General features: G+C 24.6%; 1 protein-coding gene across 2 annotated transcripts in view; it reads left to right on the top strand.

Annotated features, from left to right (window-relative positions):
* LOC129971674 (L-fucose kinase-like) overlaps positions 1-18,277 on the top strand; it is a 37,135-nt gene extending 18,858 nt beyond the window's left edge. For both annotated transcript variants that reach the window (XM_056085650.1, XM_056085651.1), the window contains 15 exons: positions 461-562; positions 1,436-1,554; positions 2,445-2,522; positions 2,605-2,741; positions 3,538-3,686; positions 5,622-5,768; positions 7,171-7,332; positions 8,290-8,324; positions 8,956-9,056; positions 10,413-10,550; positions 13,254-13,348; positions 14,205-14,423; positions 15,203-15,302; positions 17,188-17,411; positions 18,103-18,277. In XM_056085650.1, coding sequence (XP_055941625.1) covers positions 461-562; positions 1,436-1,554; positions 2,445-2,522; positions 2,605-2,741; positions 3,538-3,686; positions 5,622-5,768; positions 7,171-7,332; positions 8,290-8,324; positions 8,956-9,056; positions 10,413-10,550; positions 13,254-13,348; positions 14,205-14,423; positions 15,203-15,302; positions 17,188-17,411; positions 18,103-18,168 — 1,872 coding nt within the window. In that variant the 3' untranslated portion in view covers positions 18,169-18,277. The remainder of the gene's footprint in view (positions 1-460; positions 563-1,435; positions 1,555-2,444; positions 2,523-2,604; positions 2,742-3,537; positions 3,687-5,621; positions 5,769-7,170; positions 7,333-8,289; positions 8,325-8,955; positions 9,057-10,412; positions 10,551-13,253; positions 13,349-14,204; positions 14,424-15,202; positions 15,303-17,187; positions 17,412-18,102) is intronic.
* The last annotated feature ends 478 nt before the right edge of the window (positions 18,278-18,755 follow it).

The raw sequence follows: 18,755 nt of genomic DNA, 5'->3' as shown, positions 1-18,755 counted from the left end.
TCACTGATCATACTCACTTTTTTGTTTACATTAAGTAATATTCATTTCAACAATCTTGAATAAGAATTATTTAATTTTATAATAAATGTTCATGCTATTTCGATTATTCTAAAATTTAAGTTTTACAAAATAAGTATGTAAATAAAAAAAAAAATATGATTAATTAGGTTACTGTTATTTTATTTGGTATAGCATAAATTTGTTTAAATATATATTTAAACATTAAAATTTATAATGGGAAGTATATTTTATTATAGAATATTATTTAAATTATTGATCATTCCTTCTTTATTTTATATTTAAAAAAAATTGAAATATTTGAGCAGCACAAATATAATATTGAAATAAATGTTATTGATTTTTAATATTTATAATTTTACTATGTGCTAAATTTAAAGAAAAGGGAAAAATATTTTATGAATTGTAATTAATTTTTTTATTATTTATTCTTTCTATTTAGTTGCCTGTGGATCTTGATCAAGGCACATTTTGCAATAAATCCTGGTCTGAAATTTTAAGACGTCTTTGTATTGGAGAAGATGAAATATGGGCTTTAGACTTGGTAATATTTTACCCTTGGATTTTATAATTTTTATTTCTTGATTTATCTACAACTACTTTAATGATTTTTTGTTGTTGTTAACTTTACTTACAAGAATCTTCTGAATTTATCTTTATCTCTGTCAAAAAAAAAAAAAAAAAAACCATTATCAATAAGAATAAATATTTCTCTTAAATCTTCAAAAGATACTGTTTTGATTCTTCTGAATTTATTTTTATCTGTTTCAAAGAGAATCTTTATCAATAAGAATAAATATTTCACTTAAATCTTCAAAAGATGCTATCTTGAATTAATTCAGGTTAATCAATTATTTTATATGATAAATTTTACTGATATTTAAATTATTTATTCACATTCATATAGAACCATAAAATATAATATTATTTGTAATATTTCTAAATATTATAAAATTTTTCCTTTTATTTTTTTTCTCAAAAAAAAAAAAAAAAAAAAAAAAGCTGAAGAATTGCTAATGACTTTATTATAGACAATTTATTTGACAATGGGAGTTAAATAAGATAAAAACACGAGAAGGATATGATTGAATTTAATAGTATTTTTTCATTATGAATATGTAATAAATATTGTATATGTGGAAATATTTATTTAATATATATTTTTAATTACTTAGCGATATGTAATCTTATAGTCTTTAAATTTGATAAAATTTAAAAGCTTTAGAAATATGCTTTCATTGAATAGAAATTATTGTATAAAATATTTAAGTCAGATAAATTCTAAAAGTTTATAATTATATAATGATTTCTATCGTTGTCTGCAGTATATAATTGGCAATAATATTAAATGAAATTTTTACTTAAAAATAAATTATTCTTTGTTTGGAAATTTTGAATTATTTTGATTTTCTTATAGAGTCCAGATAGAAAAACCTTGATGAATGCAAAGCTTTTTACCTGTAATTTGTCTTTGAAAGAAATCCTTGATTTATTTTTAAATGAAAATAAAACCTGTAATGCAGATTTAACAAAAAAGTGAGTTCAACTTTCATTTCGATATATACTTTTTTTTTTTTGCATGTTTTTATATTTTTTTATTGTAATAATTAAAATTATTATTTTTAATTAAACTTTTGCATTTTGCAAAGTTTTTATTTATAGTTATTTGTAATAAGATTGAAATGGGCTTATAATAATATTTAAATATTTATCAAAAATGTTTACTCACTATCCTCAAATATTTTCTAAGATTTTTGAGCTTATTCAATTCTAATTTTGCTGAACAAAATTTCTTAAATAATGTGTTTTGATCCAATTGATGTTGAATGAGTAATTCTTAATCGGAAAAAATTTTGATGAGTTTTTTTATTTATGCATTCCACGTATAAATGATCAGAAAGTTATTAAAAAATAATCCTAATTAAAACATTTTGTTAAAAATTATCAAATTATTTTATTGTGAACATTGTTTTTTTTAATGTCTCATTTATGTACTTTATTTTTGTATAAATTTGAGATTTAATATTTAAAAAATTTGAGTATGAAACTACATGGAGGTACGAAGATCACTTTTTCTGATAAAAAAGAAAATATCAGGGGGAAATATCCAGAAAGCCTATCAATAGAGCCTTTATTTGTTTTATGGTTGGATTAAACATAGGAATAGATTATAAAAACTTTGTCATGTTATTATTGAGGAGTATTAAGATATTTTCAAGTTTATTTATTTATTTTTTAATTCTGTTACCTTTTCTAATACCATATTTTATTTGTTCTTAGATTATTTGAGAAATGCTTATCTTTTTTTGTTTATTTATAAAAATCTTTTTGCTTCCACTTTAGTATGAATTTTCACATTTATAAATTATTTATATGAATCTGTTATTTAAAAAATTAACAAAACAATTTGTGATTTTTTTTAACAGATGGAAAAATTCTGAGCGATTTTCATTGGGAGAAATTATGGAAAATATAAATTACTGCTCAAATTTTGATCACAAAAGGTACTCATTGTTTTTCTATTTTTTTAACATGTAATTTAACAACAGGAAAATGATATAATTTTCCTATTTTATACATTTTTAGACAAATGCATGCTGAAATAGCCTGTAGAAAAATAAGAAATTCCATTTGTGAAAACAAAGATATTTATCTATTACCATATTTCTATGCATCTTGTGCTGAAAATTGGTCTGAATCTGTTATGAACACGTTAGATGATGGTAAGAAAATATTTAATTATTGGAAAGTTTATATTCTGAAATAGTATTTTCTGATCACCATGCTGAAATAGCCTGCCTCTTCCTTTGAAATTACTTCAAGTTTTAATTTTAGTCAAGGAAAAACAATCTTGAATTTTTTGCCTAGTGTTCTAAATTTTTTTCAACTTTTTAGAATTCTCCAATAATTGGTAATTACGTAAAAGTTTTGCATGCCTTTCATACAAAATAATTGTAGTACTTTAAAAAAAAACTATGAATTAGATAGAAATGTTGTATTATTTTTTAACTAATAAAGCTTAATATTTTATATCTAATAGAAAATCAAATCATTCAATTGAATGTTTGATATTTTCAAAAAAAAAAAAATCATCTTTAAATTGTTTTATATCATTTATCAACTTTCTTCCTTTCAAATAATTCAAAAGTGAATTGCTAAATTTTTAATTTGTATTCTAACATATTTTTCTACAAATAACCATAAACCAGAAAATTTAAACAAGTTATTTTTGAAGTTTTAAAAATTTTATAGAAAATTATTTATGAACTCATTGATAGATATCATGCTATTGGAGTATTTTATATATTTAAATATTTTAATGAGTTTTCTATTACTTTTTTAGTTCTAAAATTAATTTCAAAACCTAAATTAACTGAAACAATGAGTGAATTTTTTTTTTTATAGACATTCTCTTATTTTTTGAAAGTTTCTTTCAAAATATAAGAATATAAAAGAATATAGAAGCAGTTATTTATGCTGTCAAATTATTTAATGTTCATTTATCTCTTTTCTTTGTAGTTTTATTGTCAGATGTCAATTCAGTAATTAAAACAAGAACACTGAGTTGCATTGCAGATCTTCTTAGCATAAAAGCTGGTATCACAGGAGGGCTTCGAAGTGGGCCAGGGAGCAATCGTACATGGAATAAAGCATTTACATTACTTCTTGTAAGGGAAATAATGTGAATATTATTTTCTCAATGTACATTATTTTTATATAATGCTAGTTAAAATATCTTTTCAAATTCAGAAGGAAACAGAATATTTTGGGAAAATGTCTATTTTTTTGTCTATCTATTCATTCCTATTGCAGTAAAAAATTTTCTTTTAGAGTTTGCAAGAGGAATTTTCTTTCATATAATTATGTAAAATGACAGTATGTGCTGAAATATATATCGTTGCCCATGCGTTTCTATCAGAATAATAATGTATGATAGAATTCCTTTTTATTTCACTAAAACTACATCTTTTTTTTTGCAATTATTCTGATAGAAAAATGGAACATTCTATCTTATTTTAACTTTGGGATTGCTACATTAATAAGAAGCTTTTTTTAGAAGCAGGAAATCGATAAATAGCTTTGTAAATTCTGTGGCATATATGAATGTTTTTTAATATAGTAGCTCTCAGATTTGATTCTCAGAATATTAAAAGTCATCAGTTTCTATGAGCTCTGACTTGGTTGGGGTATTGCTTTCATATAATATAGTAATGGGCGTATGAAAAATCTTTTGAAAGGCATCTAAAACAACCACTGCTGATGCTATCAGAAAAATGCAGTTTACATACAATACAGCTACAGTGTTAAAGAAAAATGACTCTTTCATTGCAGTTGGCAAATTTGTATTTAAATGCAAGCAGTAATGACAGCTACCAATAATGATGCAATCTGGTATACAGTTATCAAGCTAAGTGAAAACTTTTTCCTTTTTATTTGCAGGGTTAATGTAAGAAAACGAATCCTTTTTCGAAAGAAAAAAAATGCACTTTGTTCAAAATTAAATTGTTAACACAGCTTCAACAATGAGTCATATATTGTTATCATATGGCAATGATGATTTTTAATGCAACTGCAAATTTCAAAATATATAATTTTACATTGAATTCAACATTTAGAATAACTGAAGACATTTTTGAGCTAAACTGAATAAATTTTTATTTCAATTATGTGTTATTTCATTGTCAACAAGATAAATATGAATGCAAAAATACTATATTTTTTCCTTGACATTGGTAGCTACAAAATAATTTAAAATTATGAATTAAATTTACTAGCAGTAGCATATTATACCTTCGGTTATAATAAGGGCTATAATGGTGGAGTGCCTGTATCTAGATTCAGGATCTAAGAATTACAGGTGCAAAACCCAGTTCTCCCAAAGATGTGCACACAATCTGGAACGTATTAATTTATTGGGGTCAAATTCCTCGTATGTTTTAAGGTGACTATTTGTGTGTTCTAGAATATGAACTCAGGTATTATCATATCTTCGAAATCATTAACTTTATACCCATAAATGCCCTAATATAATTTCAATATAGTATTTAATCTAACTGGACACTATGTTCTTGTCTATTATACAAATCTTTAGAATTATCATTTTTTCAAAAAATCTAGGTGTTCAGACATCTAATCTAAGATCGCTTTGAATGAATTTTGTAGAACAAGTTCTTATAGTTTTTTTCCCCCTCATGATCTCTTTTTAAAAAGAAAATGCTATTTTAATCCTGTTTCTGTAAAGAAAAAAATCTACAGTTCTAATGTTGGAACCTAACCATGGAAGATAAGTTAATTAAAGAACATTAAAAGCAATTTTTTTTTTTTAAAAAAAAAGATTGCTTTCATAAAATATGAATAAAATCTATTTCATCAAGATGGTTTTACTATTTTTACCTATAAATTATGACAAAAAAATTGACTCTATTTTTGAGTTACAACCTTAAGTTCAAAATTCATGCTTAGAAAATATTATATATGATTATTTCATATATTGCAGAGTCCATATATTAGAATTTTTTTTGTCTTCAGCTACATTTCCCCTATAAATTAACTGCTTTTTTGTTCTAACTTGTTAAAATGTTATGATAGATTTCTTTTTCTAGAATGGCAATGTTGCAGAAGGCTTAAAAGAACTATTAAGAGAAAGATCACATTGGCTAAGTCGGCCAGATCATTTGATGCGTGCAGCTCGTCATTATGAAAGGGCAGCTCAGATTTTCATTCAGAATTCTGTCAAAACTGTTAAAGAAGTAAATATAATATTTAAATTATGTTTAATTTTTGTAATTTCTGATTTTTTTTATAACTTCAGTAAATTTTGCAATTTTTTCTGTCTTGCATTATTAGATTTCAAAATTATAGAATATATCAATATTCTTGGGAATATTATTTTGTTAACTGATATTTTAATTTTAATTTTTGAAATACTTTTATATAATATAGAATTTTTCTTTAATTGGTTTTTCATTTATTGGATTGATTGATAATCATTTTATATTCTAAGGGTTGATTAAACCAAAACTGCATTGATAAATAGAATTTATAAATATCTTAAAATCAACTTGAGTGGTAAAAAATTATTTGAAACATTATTTTAATTTTCTAAACATGAACATACTCAAATTTTTGCAAGAAAAAATTTCAGATTAATTACTGGGTTTTGCTGGAGCATTTTTTTTTTTTTTTTTTACCAAAAAAGTATATTTCTTTGTAATTGTGTAAGTCTAGATTAAGAAAGAAGTGGTATGAAGCCTTGATTTTGCTTATGAAGTAAAAAGTCAGGTACAAAATATTTTAATAATGAAAAAAATTACCATCAATATTTTTGGTTTCAGTGCTTTTATTTATTAAAGATATTTTATATTATCTGTCAAAATTATGATAAATAATCTTATTCTGTTTCTAATTTTGTTAATTTTGTACTTCTAATTGCATAAAAATTTTCTTTTTTTTATATTAAGCCAACTTTGATCACATACCTTATGAAAATTACTTTTATAAAAATCTTTTGCTATTATATTTATTTTGCTGTCTATTGCTTTTGAATGTAACTGTATGTTGACAATGCATAAATACTTGCAACCAGAAAAGAATGAAATTATTTCTGTTCTCTCCTTTTCAACTTTCAGCATGTTGAATGACACTTTTATTGATGTTAGATTTCTATAAATTCATATAATATTGAGTATTAAATTAAAGGAGAGATGAATACATGAAATAACTTTGTTTATACAACTTATCTATAACTTTAAATTAGATTAATAATTTTATTTAAATTATTAGTTTATTTATTTTGCATCAAATAAACAAAAACTGTATAGTTTTTTATAAAGATTTTATTTTATGTTTAAGTTAATAGGTCAGTTAATTTTATTGTAAATATTAAAATGATAATATTTATTTTTAACCACCTAATTGTATAATACATAGAGCATTTTAATTAGAATACAGTAATTTGTAATATGAAATGTATTTTACAATACTTTTTTTTATTACACATCTTCTGTTTGAATTTATTTATATCCATTTAATTATAGAATGTTAATTTTTGTTTCTAGTTAAAGTATTTTAAAATCTTTTAAAATGCTACATATATATAGTTTACTTATTGTATATCAATTATATATCACTAATTATATACTTATTATATAGTTCATGATTTTGACTCCAGTGCACCTACCTGAAATAGGAGTGCAAGTAACAGCAGAATGTCCTGCAAGGATTGATCTTCAAGGAGGGTGGTCAGATACTCCACCCATATGTTATGAACTTGGAGGATCTGTGGTCAATATTGCTCTTCTTATTGATGGGAAGGTAAGAGAGAAAAAAATATTATCACTAAATATTGGAAGTTCTTTTTTCTTACATCGAACATTTTGTTCCAATTTTAATTATGGCATGTCATTTTTTAAAAAATAATATGTGAAAATGGAATTATAAATTTAGCATTTTTACTTACAATTTATCAATGGGTAAAACAGTTAATTATAATTTAAGTACATTATGATCTCTTATTATAAATTGATTTCAAGTTATTTACTGGTTTGAAAATTCTCCAAAATTACTAAAAGAGCTAGAATACATTTATCTATTTCAAAGAATTTTCTCAAAATCTAACTTGATAAATGAATCATTGCAGAGACAATGACATTTTTAATGCAATTTTATTCATTTCTTATGTAACAAAACTATTATACATAACTGTTATGCCATAATAGTTATAAACATAACTATTATGCCTTTTCCAAAATATTTGTATTTAATGTGGATTTTATCAGTAATATATTTAAAGTGTATCAGCCTTTGTTAATGAATTTTTTTAATCTAATGCATACTCTCCTGTAAAGAAGTAAATTTTGAAAATGCCATTATGTGTTTAAAATTTTTGCAGAAAATGAATATTGTGCTCTTAAGCCTTTACCTCCATCCAGCATTTATTAAAATGTAACTATGCTATGAAGGACATTTTCGACTACATAGATTTAAAATTTATTTTTCCTTTTACAATAAAAGCTTTGAAATTCAAATGATTGAAAAAAAAATATGGTACAGATTTTTCCCCCCCTCCTTTGAGTATATGTACTCCAAATTTAAAGAATTACTCCATTTACTTGCTTTTTCGATGATTATTTAAAGTTTAAAATCTTCGGATATCTTCAACTGATATGGAAAAGAAGATTGCTACTGATTTTAAATTGATAATTTTATATATTATCAATAATAATAATTCAAATGTGTTTAATGTTTTTATTTTTATTTTTTTTATTCCAGAAACCCATTGGTTCTCGAGCTTTCAGAATAAGAGAGTATGTTTTGATTGGAATATTTTCTGTTTTATATATATTAATACTTTTATGTTTTATTAACTAAAATAGAGGAGAATTTTAAAATATGTAAAATTATGGGTGATATATGTAAACTAGAAATGTGTTTTATGTGTTTACTGGAAAGAAATCCAATCTTTCTGTAAAACATCTGAATTTAATTTTGCAAAAAATTATATTAATCAGGTGTTTTTCTTAGTAATAGAATTTTTCCAGATTTGTTAAATAAACTGAAAAGATTTTAAATATGAAATTTGAGATCTATTTTTTAACCAACTTTAAAGCTAAGAATATGAAATATGGCTTTCTCCATGAATGCAAAATTTAAAAAGGAAGAGATTATTCGTAACCAGCTTGTATAGGTTTAGAAAGTGGAATTCTCCCTTTATAAAATTCAACAAATAATGATTAAGTAATTCAGCATTTTAAAAGGCCTTGTAATACTGAACAAACTAGGATATTAAGATATTTATAATTGAAGAGAAGAATTTGAATTGGATATAATTTAAATATTGAAAATCTCAATAGAAATTTATTTTATATATATATTTAAATGTGCAATTGTATCTAAAGGTATTATGCATTTAACTAATATTTCAATCATTTATCTTAGACCATATATTGTACTGAAAATTGGTCTTGGAGAAATGATTCAAGAGCTAGTAATCAAAGATATGAAAGATGTTTTGAATTATGATCAGCCAAATGCACAAGGTAATTACCATAACTTTTTAAAGGAAAGGATAAAAAAAAAATAATAAATTAAAAATGGTTTTTATATAAATTAAACCAAATTTTCAAAGCAGACTTCTTTAGTAAGCAGAGTGTACAGAAATTTGTTGATCTATTTCATAACTGAATATTTTATGAAATTTATTTTAATTGCAAAAGCTGTATCTTTAAAATATTGTATCTCTATTGATTGAACCCCTACAGGTGTTTCCATGCAATGTAGTTTTCGATTATTCATTGCTTTTGTTGTTTGTTGGATATCCCCAAGAACAGAGAGATATATCGTCTTTGAAATCTCATTGGTTTTTATGTGTTCTAGTATTGAAAAGATCTAGTAATGGAAAATCATTTGTTTGGTTTAAGATAAATTTAATACAAGCTGTACAGATGGTAAATCACACTTTATTCCATAAAAAACACGAAGCATAGGTATAAAAAAACCTATCCAAGTTGTATACAAAGGACAGTACTTGAAGTAAATTACTAATTTGAAATCAATAATAGTACTCAATATAAAGTTATAATTTCTTCATACATTTCCAGAGAGAGAATTTGTACTTGAGTGGATATATAAAGTAGGTAAAGTGTAAATATTTGCAGTATACTAAAGAAAGTGCCAGTGATGTGAAATAGTAGTTAAAACTACAGTTCAGTCTATTTATATGTTTCATTTTTCTTTAAATGGATTAAAGCAAATTAAGTTAGAAAAGAAACAAAGATTGAAACTTCTCTATTCATTTGATGAATTTAAACATGTACCTTAAAGAACGAAATAGCATCTACTTATCCTTTGCATAATCAATTATAAATAACCCTTTTTTTCTTAAAAATGTTTACACTTTTAAGAAAATAGAATCACATCATCTGTAATATTTTCTTGAAATTGCAACCCTTTTGTATTGAATCAAATTCTATGGAGGTTTTTTTTATAAGGCTTGTCATTACCTTCATCATACATTGTAATAACATTATTGCATTTCATGACTCCTTATATTGGTTTACACTCCAGGCATATTTAATTGTTTCAATGTCTTCATTGATGTTGAAGAAAATTAGATGGATTTTATCTTCTTCAAGAGTTTCCATGTCTTTGAAATGCTGTCATTTTCCACTGCAGCTGATACTGTTGTAACAAATAAAATGTCACACATGGGGGGGGGGAATGGAAATTTGAAAAGAAAAAGAACGATTTACAGATATTATCTTTAATAATACGGTGACAAAAAAATGGAAATACATTGAATGAAAATAACTGTATTTGTAAGTTATATAATTTTAAAAGTATCTATATTCTTATACTAATTTTGATTATATATATAAAAAATTTTATAATTATAGGGGCCCTTTTGAAAGCTGCTCTCATATGTACAAATATTGTTAATATTAATTGTGAGAAATCCTTAGAAGAACAACTTTTAGGAAATTTTGGTGGAGGGTTTGAAATACAATCATGGTCAAATCTTCCTCAAGGATGTGGTAAGTTTTACTTCTTGAGTATTTACTATCACTAGTATAGATATACTTCCTCTAAGTTTTAAAATATTGTACGTGTATTACTTTAAAATTAATTGTGCCAGTAGAAAATAAGAAAATTAAAAGAATGATTATATATAATGTACAATCATTAGCAAAAAAAAAGTGGAGGAAAAAGGGACAAGTTTGTTTAAATAAATAAAACTTTTAACTGAGTTAACATAGTAATTAAATAACATAGTTAATTAACTGCTATCTCGAAATTTTTCTATTACAACGATCAATTTTTTTTTCGCTGAATCAATTTGTCATCACGAAATTAACCTCTCAATAAAAATGTATGGAATTCTGATGACAGTTTTTTGAGTTATAGGGGTTTGAAAATAGATGGCCTCCAATGTTAAATTAATCTTATGAACTTTCGACAATATCTTGAAAACTGTATTTCTGGAAAAAAATTTTTTTACTCACTTCAAAAAAATTAATATATTATATGAAATAAAAAAATAAATTGCAAAATTTAATATTTTTCAAGCAATTTTTTAAGATAATAAAATTTTTGTATGGGATCAAAATTAACATGCTAAAATAGCTGAATTCAAATAATTTTCGAAATATTTATAAAAACTGTAAAATTTCCACAGTTGATTTGTATTGCTCACTTTTTGAAGAACTGTATATTAAATTTAGTTATATTTATAGATCTACTCTTCATGAAGCATTAACTTTAATGGCCATTATAATATCACAGTTAATTAAATATTACATTTATTTTACTATCAGACGATTTTAATTTAACATGAATTTTGCTTTCTTTAAAAAAGATTAATCTTTTTCTTTCCCACTCAGACAATATAAAATTATTATTGACAGATTGACTGTAGGAGTGTTTAATTTTTTTTCTCTTTACTTATAAATGATAACTGCTAGAGAATGAAATACAGATTCAAGGAATTCTGTACCATTCAGTAAATTAATTAGTGTCTATTATTTATACACTATGTGGGCTTAATGTTGAGCTCTCATTCATAAATTTCTTTAATAAGATGAAGAAGAGTTTCAAAATATCCATAAAATGATTCTCCCATTGTTATAAAATATCCTCCTCTTTGCAATTATGTTTATGAAAAAACATGGGAACCCTCTTGTTCAAGAAATTGTAGTATGATAATAAGCTTGGATAAGTTCATTTGTTTTGTTTGCATCAGCCATTTGGCAACAAAAAGAATAGTCCATCGTACAGCTCTTTGTAGTACTAATTTTATATATATATATAATTCAGTAAATAGGTTCATCCTCCTCCTAAATCCTCCTCACACAGTTTACAGACAACATGCCAATCTAAACATATTAAAAAAAGAATTTAAATGTATCATGTAATCCATCAAGAATTATCAACCAACTCGTTCAGCTTTATAATTTTTCCATATGATATAAAATATACTTCTGTTATAAATAAGCTTCTCTGTTTATTTCATTCAATCCAGTATACCTTTTAAATCTCATCTCTTCAACTGATCGAATCAAAAGGTCGATAAAGAACAGTTTAGGTGTCATAACTAATCTAATAAAAATGGAATTTTAAAATTTGATACCAATATACTAGTCTGATGATCAAGCCTGTGTAAAATTTCATCCATCTATCCTTTTCTCTATTTATTATGTTGGCACAGATTTAGATGATAAGGAAAACTTCTTTTACATGATTTAAACTCATTCAAATTATTGGTTTCGATATTAAAAAATGCAGAACAAATTTCATCCTTTTAGCTCATTTGATTTTTGAGTTAGTATGCTTGCAGATAGATAAATGTAATCCTTTTTTCTTTTCGGATTTTTGTGCGACATTATTTTCGGAAATTATCGCGGAAAAACACCAAAATTCAACTTTATTTTTATTTAATTAAATTTCTAACAAAATTCAAAATTTCATTCTGAATCATATATTCCCACCCTACAAAGTATACATATACCTAATTTTGTAACTCTAGGCTAAATGGTCTTGTTTGTACACAAACATTCATCTTTATTATCACTATGTATATAGATAATCAAAGGCATTCATATACATGCGTGAAGTTAATGATGTATATATATAAATACTCAGTTGGGGAAAAAATCCAAAAGTAATTGCATCAAATTAGTCAACAAAAACAGCAACTTATATTATATTTCAATGTAGTATAAAAGCCATTGTAATTTCTAGAGCTTAGATGAAAAATACATTAATAGTGACTAGTAAAATTTGATAGAATTACTTCTCAAAAACTCTTGCAGGTATGTAATTGCATGCAAGCATATTAAACCTGTTCTGTAAGATGAACAATAACTTTTTGGATTTGTGATGAGAATTAAGTTGCCTTCCAGTTATGTTCTTTGCCAAATATTCATACAATTCTGATATCTTGATCCTCTCCGCCTGCTCTTTGCAAAAGAAAGAACCTGCTTCTTTCAAATTTATATCCCTTTGATTCATTCAGATATAATCCATTATGCATTCATTTTTTCATAGAGAATTAATTCAAATGTCTGTAACAATGAAGTCTCAATTTGTGCTTTAAATGAATTTAAAAAATTAGTATCATTTGTAGATACATTAAGCATCTTGTTCTGGTATCAAATTTTTAATTTTTAGTAAGTGTATGCAACATTATGATAATAAGTTGCGCCAGTGTTTAATAAAATTTTATATTATAAAAATTTTAGGTATGGGAACAAGTAGTATATTAGCTGGAGCTATTGTTGCAGTTTTGTGGTCTGTAACAGGGAAATCTTTTGACAAGAGTTCTGTAATACATGCTGTGAGTTTTAAAATCTATATGTTTTGAGTTATTATATAAAAACCAATTTTTTTTTCTCTGCTCTTATTATATTATCTATCAAAATCTGAGAAGCAATTAATATAATAGAAGGAAACAAAGCATAAATAGTGAGTATTTTTCTGTAAGATTATTTTAGATAAGTGTGTGAATTACTAAAGAAATATAGTTCATCTTCATAAGTTACAAGTTCTTTTTGTTCATTTCTTAATAAATTTATAGATAGATTATATCTGAATTATATTAACTGATTGAAAATTAAATAATATAAAGCAGAAACAGAAAATAATTGTTTTTTTTTATAAATTAATACCCCCCCCCCCAATGGCAGTTTTGGGCATTTTGCAGCGATATACAGTGTCCTGTATTTAACTCTTTTAATCAATCAATCAATGTAGCATTGTGTCTCAATACATTTTTAATTCATTTTTTTATTTTACTAATGTATTATTATTCATGACCACACAGCATCCATGTTATATTCAATTATGTTTAAGTCTGTACTTAGTATGCTGTATAACTAAATGAAAAAGAAGTACAGTATAAAAATAAATGCTATAATAACTAAATGAACATGCTGAAACAAACAGAAACCTACCCAATTATGACATGCATACTAATAATACCATAAAAGTTTATAATTCATTGAATTTCTACTTTTCACAAATTTATTTAGTTGTACTCTAGACATATAACATACTTTAATTGATTTTCCTGTGCCTCCCTACCCTATTCAGTGGCCTTATCCTAAATAATATTCCTTTTTAGAGCAATCTGATTTTTATTTCTGATATATTTATTTTTTTCAAAATAATATATTTTGCTGTCATAAAACTAGGTTCTGTATATTGAGCAACTGCTTACAACTGGTGGTGGTTGGCAAGATCAAGTTTCAGGGATAACTGGAGGTATTAACAGAGGATATTCTGAACCAGCATTACCTGTGCACGTAAAAGTGGAGCCTATACAAATAGAGACTCCTATTTTAGAAAAGTTGAATGCTCACTTTCTTTTAATTTACACTGGGAAAGTCAGACTAGCTAAAAATTTGTTACAGGTGATTTTTTTTATTATTATTATTAGCAATTATTTATAACTTATTATTTCAAATTATGTTTTTAACAGTAAGATTAAATCATCAGTGCAAAAAGAAGCTTAGATTATGTTTCATTCTAGATTATTCAAATTTTTAGCTATAAATTTGCAACTGTATAACTATATATATCTTTGGTCATACACGAAAAATAATTTAAAGAATCAGTTAAAACTTAAATATATATTTTAAAAACAATGTATGACACCTATATGCATATTTATTTTGCCATCTTCTTTTATAGAAAAAAAGATTAATAAATATTTTTAAATTGCTTAAAATATTTGTGTTACAAATACAAGTATACAAATATATAGTTGCTTGATCAAATACAAGTGTTGCGTCACATACAATACTTATATTTGATTGGAAATACAGCATAAATGACATGATTAAAATGCAAAATAATTTGATTAACAAAACTGCTTTTCTTCAGTTTATAGGAAATTAGTCTTATTTAGAAGTCAAATTTCGAATGCTTATATTAATCATTTAAAAAAATTGTTTGTTATAAAAGAAGGAAAAAAAAGTGACTAGCATAGCATATATGACCGTGTGATATAGAATGGTTAAATAATTAGAACAAAATATTATTTATTACATGACGCTTGTAAACAAATATAGTTTTGGTACATTGTTATCTTATTTAAAATGGAAATTGCAGAGATGCACCAGTTTTTAACATTACTTGTATATACAATTTATAGCATTGAATTAACTTCAGTGTTTATTTTTGTTTCTAGAATGTTATCCGCAATTGGTATGCTAGAGAAGAGACCATTGTACAATGTTTTAAAGCTTTAATAACATATTCCTTTGAAATGAAGGCAGCTCTACTGAATGGTTTGCAACATTCTGTTCCCAATATTATAATTTCAATTTTAGGATCATTTTATTATTTAACAATTTTCTTTCTTTCTTTTGTTAATTTTAAAGCAGTTGATACTGTTATTTTGCTACAGGAATAAAAATCCTAAAATTGTCTGGTGGGTGAATGGTGAGAAGTCCAATAGATGCAATAACAGTTAAAGACATTTTATTCTATATGAATACACAATAATAAAACGTGGCTGAATTGTACAAGTGATGGCAAACAGTAAATTGAAACAAATCGCTAATAAACAACATTAACCGCTTAACTGTTTTGCCCGTATGCCATACATGCATCGATTTATCCAATTTTGATAGTTGTAATCAAAAAATAAACCATTCATAACGATTATAATTCAATATTAAAATTACTTCGAATACATGGATAAGTCAAGTATTCAATGGATTTCCATTTGAATCAAAATAAGAGAATATTCCCAAAATAGAAGGTATAATCTAATTAGATAGTAAAGAAAATGAAAGGGTTAAGTGGTTAACAACACAAAAATGCTCAGAATAAACCAGCAGAATATCAGTACTTTAAAGAGAGATCTTGCTGAACTATTTGCTAAAGCTCATGTTTCTCAGGACACTTTTTATTTTCATGGGACAGGACATTGAATGTTCTAGAACTTGAGTTTTAATGGAGCTATTACCACAATTCTTGAATATTCTGCGAGTTTTCGTCTTTGTCATTAGATATTTTTCAAGTTTGGGGATCATTGACTCAACATCTAAACTATCTCCCAAAATAGAAGGTATAATCTTATTAGATAGTAAAGAAAATGAAAGGGTTAAGTGGTTAACAACACAAAAATGCTCAGAATAAACCAGCAGAAACAACTTTATCTGTAAAACTATCTCCTTTACGAGGAAACTTTACAGTTCAGGGAAGCAGTATTGCAATTTTTTTAGAATCAAATCAAGATTTCCAATTTAAACAAATATTTTGTCAGCATTTTTAATATAAAATTTCATTTTTTTTGGATATTTAAGAAAATTTGCACAAAGGTAAAGACATTAGTATATATTATTACAGACATTAAGTAGTGAATAAATAATGAAAAAAATTAATCAATTATGTTTTTTTAAAATAAACATTAAAGTATTATAACCAGTATCTATCAAATGGATAAAAATATTGCTGATTTCCCTAAATTAGGACAAACACATAAATATTTAAGAATCTAGAAAATAATTAATATATATTTTAAGTCGTGTTATGAAAAAAATAAAATTAAAAACTGCAACTATCTGAATTTAACATATATTTTTAAAATATAAAAGATTTAATTATGTGTTATCTTATATTTATAATACTTTAAAATATATATAATTTTATATGAGATTTCACGAGACAGCATTTTGTGCGTGTTGAAAGTTTGTCAGAAGATTTGAATAGTTCAATTCTTTATTCAAGAACTCAAATAACTTTCTTTGGCAATTATAAAATTTAAATTGATCACAAATATGTGAAATATCCATCTAAAAAAATGTTCATCTCACTCTTTTAATTTACATGTAAAATTCTTGGCAAAGTATTTACTCTTTATAATTTCAATAATTTTGCAAAGATAATTTTTTTTAAAGTCTTTCTGTTATGTATAATTCTAACACAATAGAAATATCAAACTCAAATCTAACACAGGTCTAAACCACATCATAAAAAATTTGGATTCTTCCAGTAATTCATAAAATGAAATAAGTTAAAAATAGTATGAAATTTGATTTCTTTTTAATTAAATCGATCTTAGATGTTAAATTTTCATGAACAATTATTATTATATACGTTTTTAATACTCTTATTCTCTCTTTATGCATTTATAAATTGATTTTAATGTGTTTTCTTTTTCCTTAGGGAATTTACCCGAAATTGGTCAACTCATGGAAAAGTATTGGGAACAGAAAAAAATTTTAGCCCCTGGTTCTGAACCTGCTAGTGTGAAAGAAATTATGGACATAATCAAACCATTCTGTTATGGTCAACTTTTAGCTGGAGCAGGTGGAGGTGGATTCATGTGCATCTTGACAAAAGAACCAAATGCAAAGGAAATGATAAAAACTGCTCTTCAAAAATACAAGGTTTGTAATTCTGTTGCAAGATATCGTAAATTAAAATTGCGATTTTATTATTTCCTCTTTTCGAACTTTGAAAGTAATTAAACTATTTATGAAGCTTTGAATTCATAATTAGATTTTAATTACTAAAATACTTTAGGAGCTCTAATAATTTGCCTATAATCTCTCCAATTCCTTCCCTAGGTTTAAGTTGAACACATTTGTTTACTCTTTAACACTAAAAAAAAAACTCCTACATTATTATATAGAAATGAATCAAATCAAAGGAACCTTTCTCTTTAAATTCTTTTCTTAAAGCTTTGTTTATGCTAGTAAAACTTTTTTTTTTTTTTTAATTATAGCAAATGTGCATTACTTTATCACATGCAAACTATTTTTATTTGGCAAGTTGAAAATAGAGAAAATAGTGTATACATTGGAATTAACATTAGATCTCAATAGAATTTCTAATTATAATTTAACCCTATATTAATTTTTAAAATGTCACAATTAATTTAAAGCAAACATTTTAAGAATTTTCTAAAAAACAATATATTTTTTTTAACCATTCAAAAATGTATCTCACTGAACGACTTTTATGACAGAAATAGGAATTCAAAAATTTTCATCATCAGTAGATGCTTCGATATATTATCTCTATTCTCATGTATTTTTTCAAAGTTTCTTATACTACATTTATTTTTTTATATTTCAGGATCATCAGAAATTGTCTATTCACAATGTTACAATTCACAAAGAAGGACTTGAAATCACAGTATAAGTGACTTTTATACTTTTGCAACTTTAACTTTGATGAAGAAAATTATATTTTGTTGTATTAATTTTTACATCTAATTATTATTTTTATATGAAATTAATAAAGCACATACAATCTACTTAGGATTTTCCATGCTCAATGAACTTGTCTTTTTATGAGAGGCATGTTTCTATGAAATATAATCAAAACACATTTGCACAAAGATCTTATAACATTATTTTAACATGTTTTTAAAATTAGCTTGATATTTTAATATTTGCCAAGAAAACTGTATATCAGAGCAGTAATGAAATTTTTTCTTATATAAGTAATAAATCATCTCAGTAATGTAAATATTTTAATTTAAAGTTTTCAAAATCATCAAGATTAAATATATATATATATCTTTTCTAAAAATCGAGAAATGTTTTAAATACTGCTTTTAACCTACTGAAAGTTATTATAAGATAATTCACTATTGTTCCATTCAGTTGGTTGAAAAATATAAAATGCAAGAAGGGAGTGTCAATTTTTTAATATCTAAAATAAAAAAATCATTCAGAAATCCAAATTCTGCAAAAATTATTATGATTCATTAGTACCATATTTAT

This window comes from Argiope bruennichi, chromosome 6 (genome assembly GCF_947563725.1).
Source record: "Argiope bruennichi chromosome 6, qqArgBrue1.1, whole genome shotgun sequence".
Classification (NCBI taxonomy): domain Eukaryota; kingdom Metazoa; phylum Arthropoda; class Arachnida; order Araneae; family Araneidae; genus Argiope; species Argiope bruennichi.
This window is presented reverse-complemented; position numbering and strand designations above follow the sequence as displayed.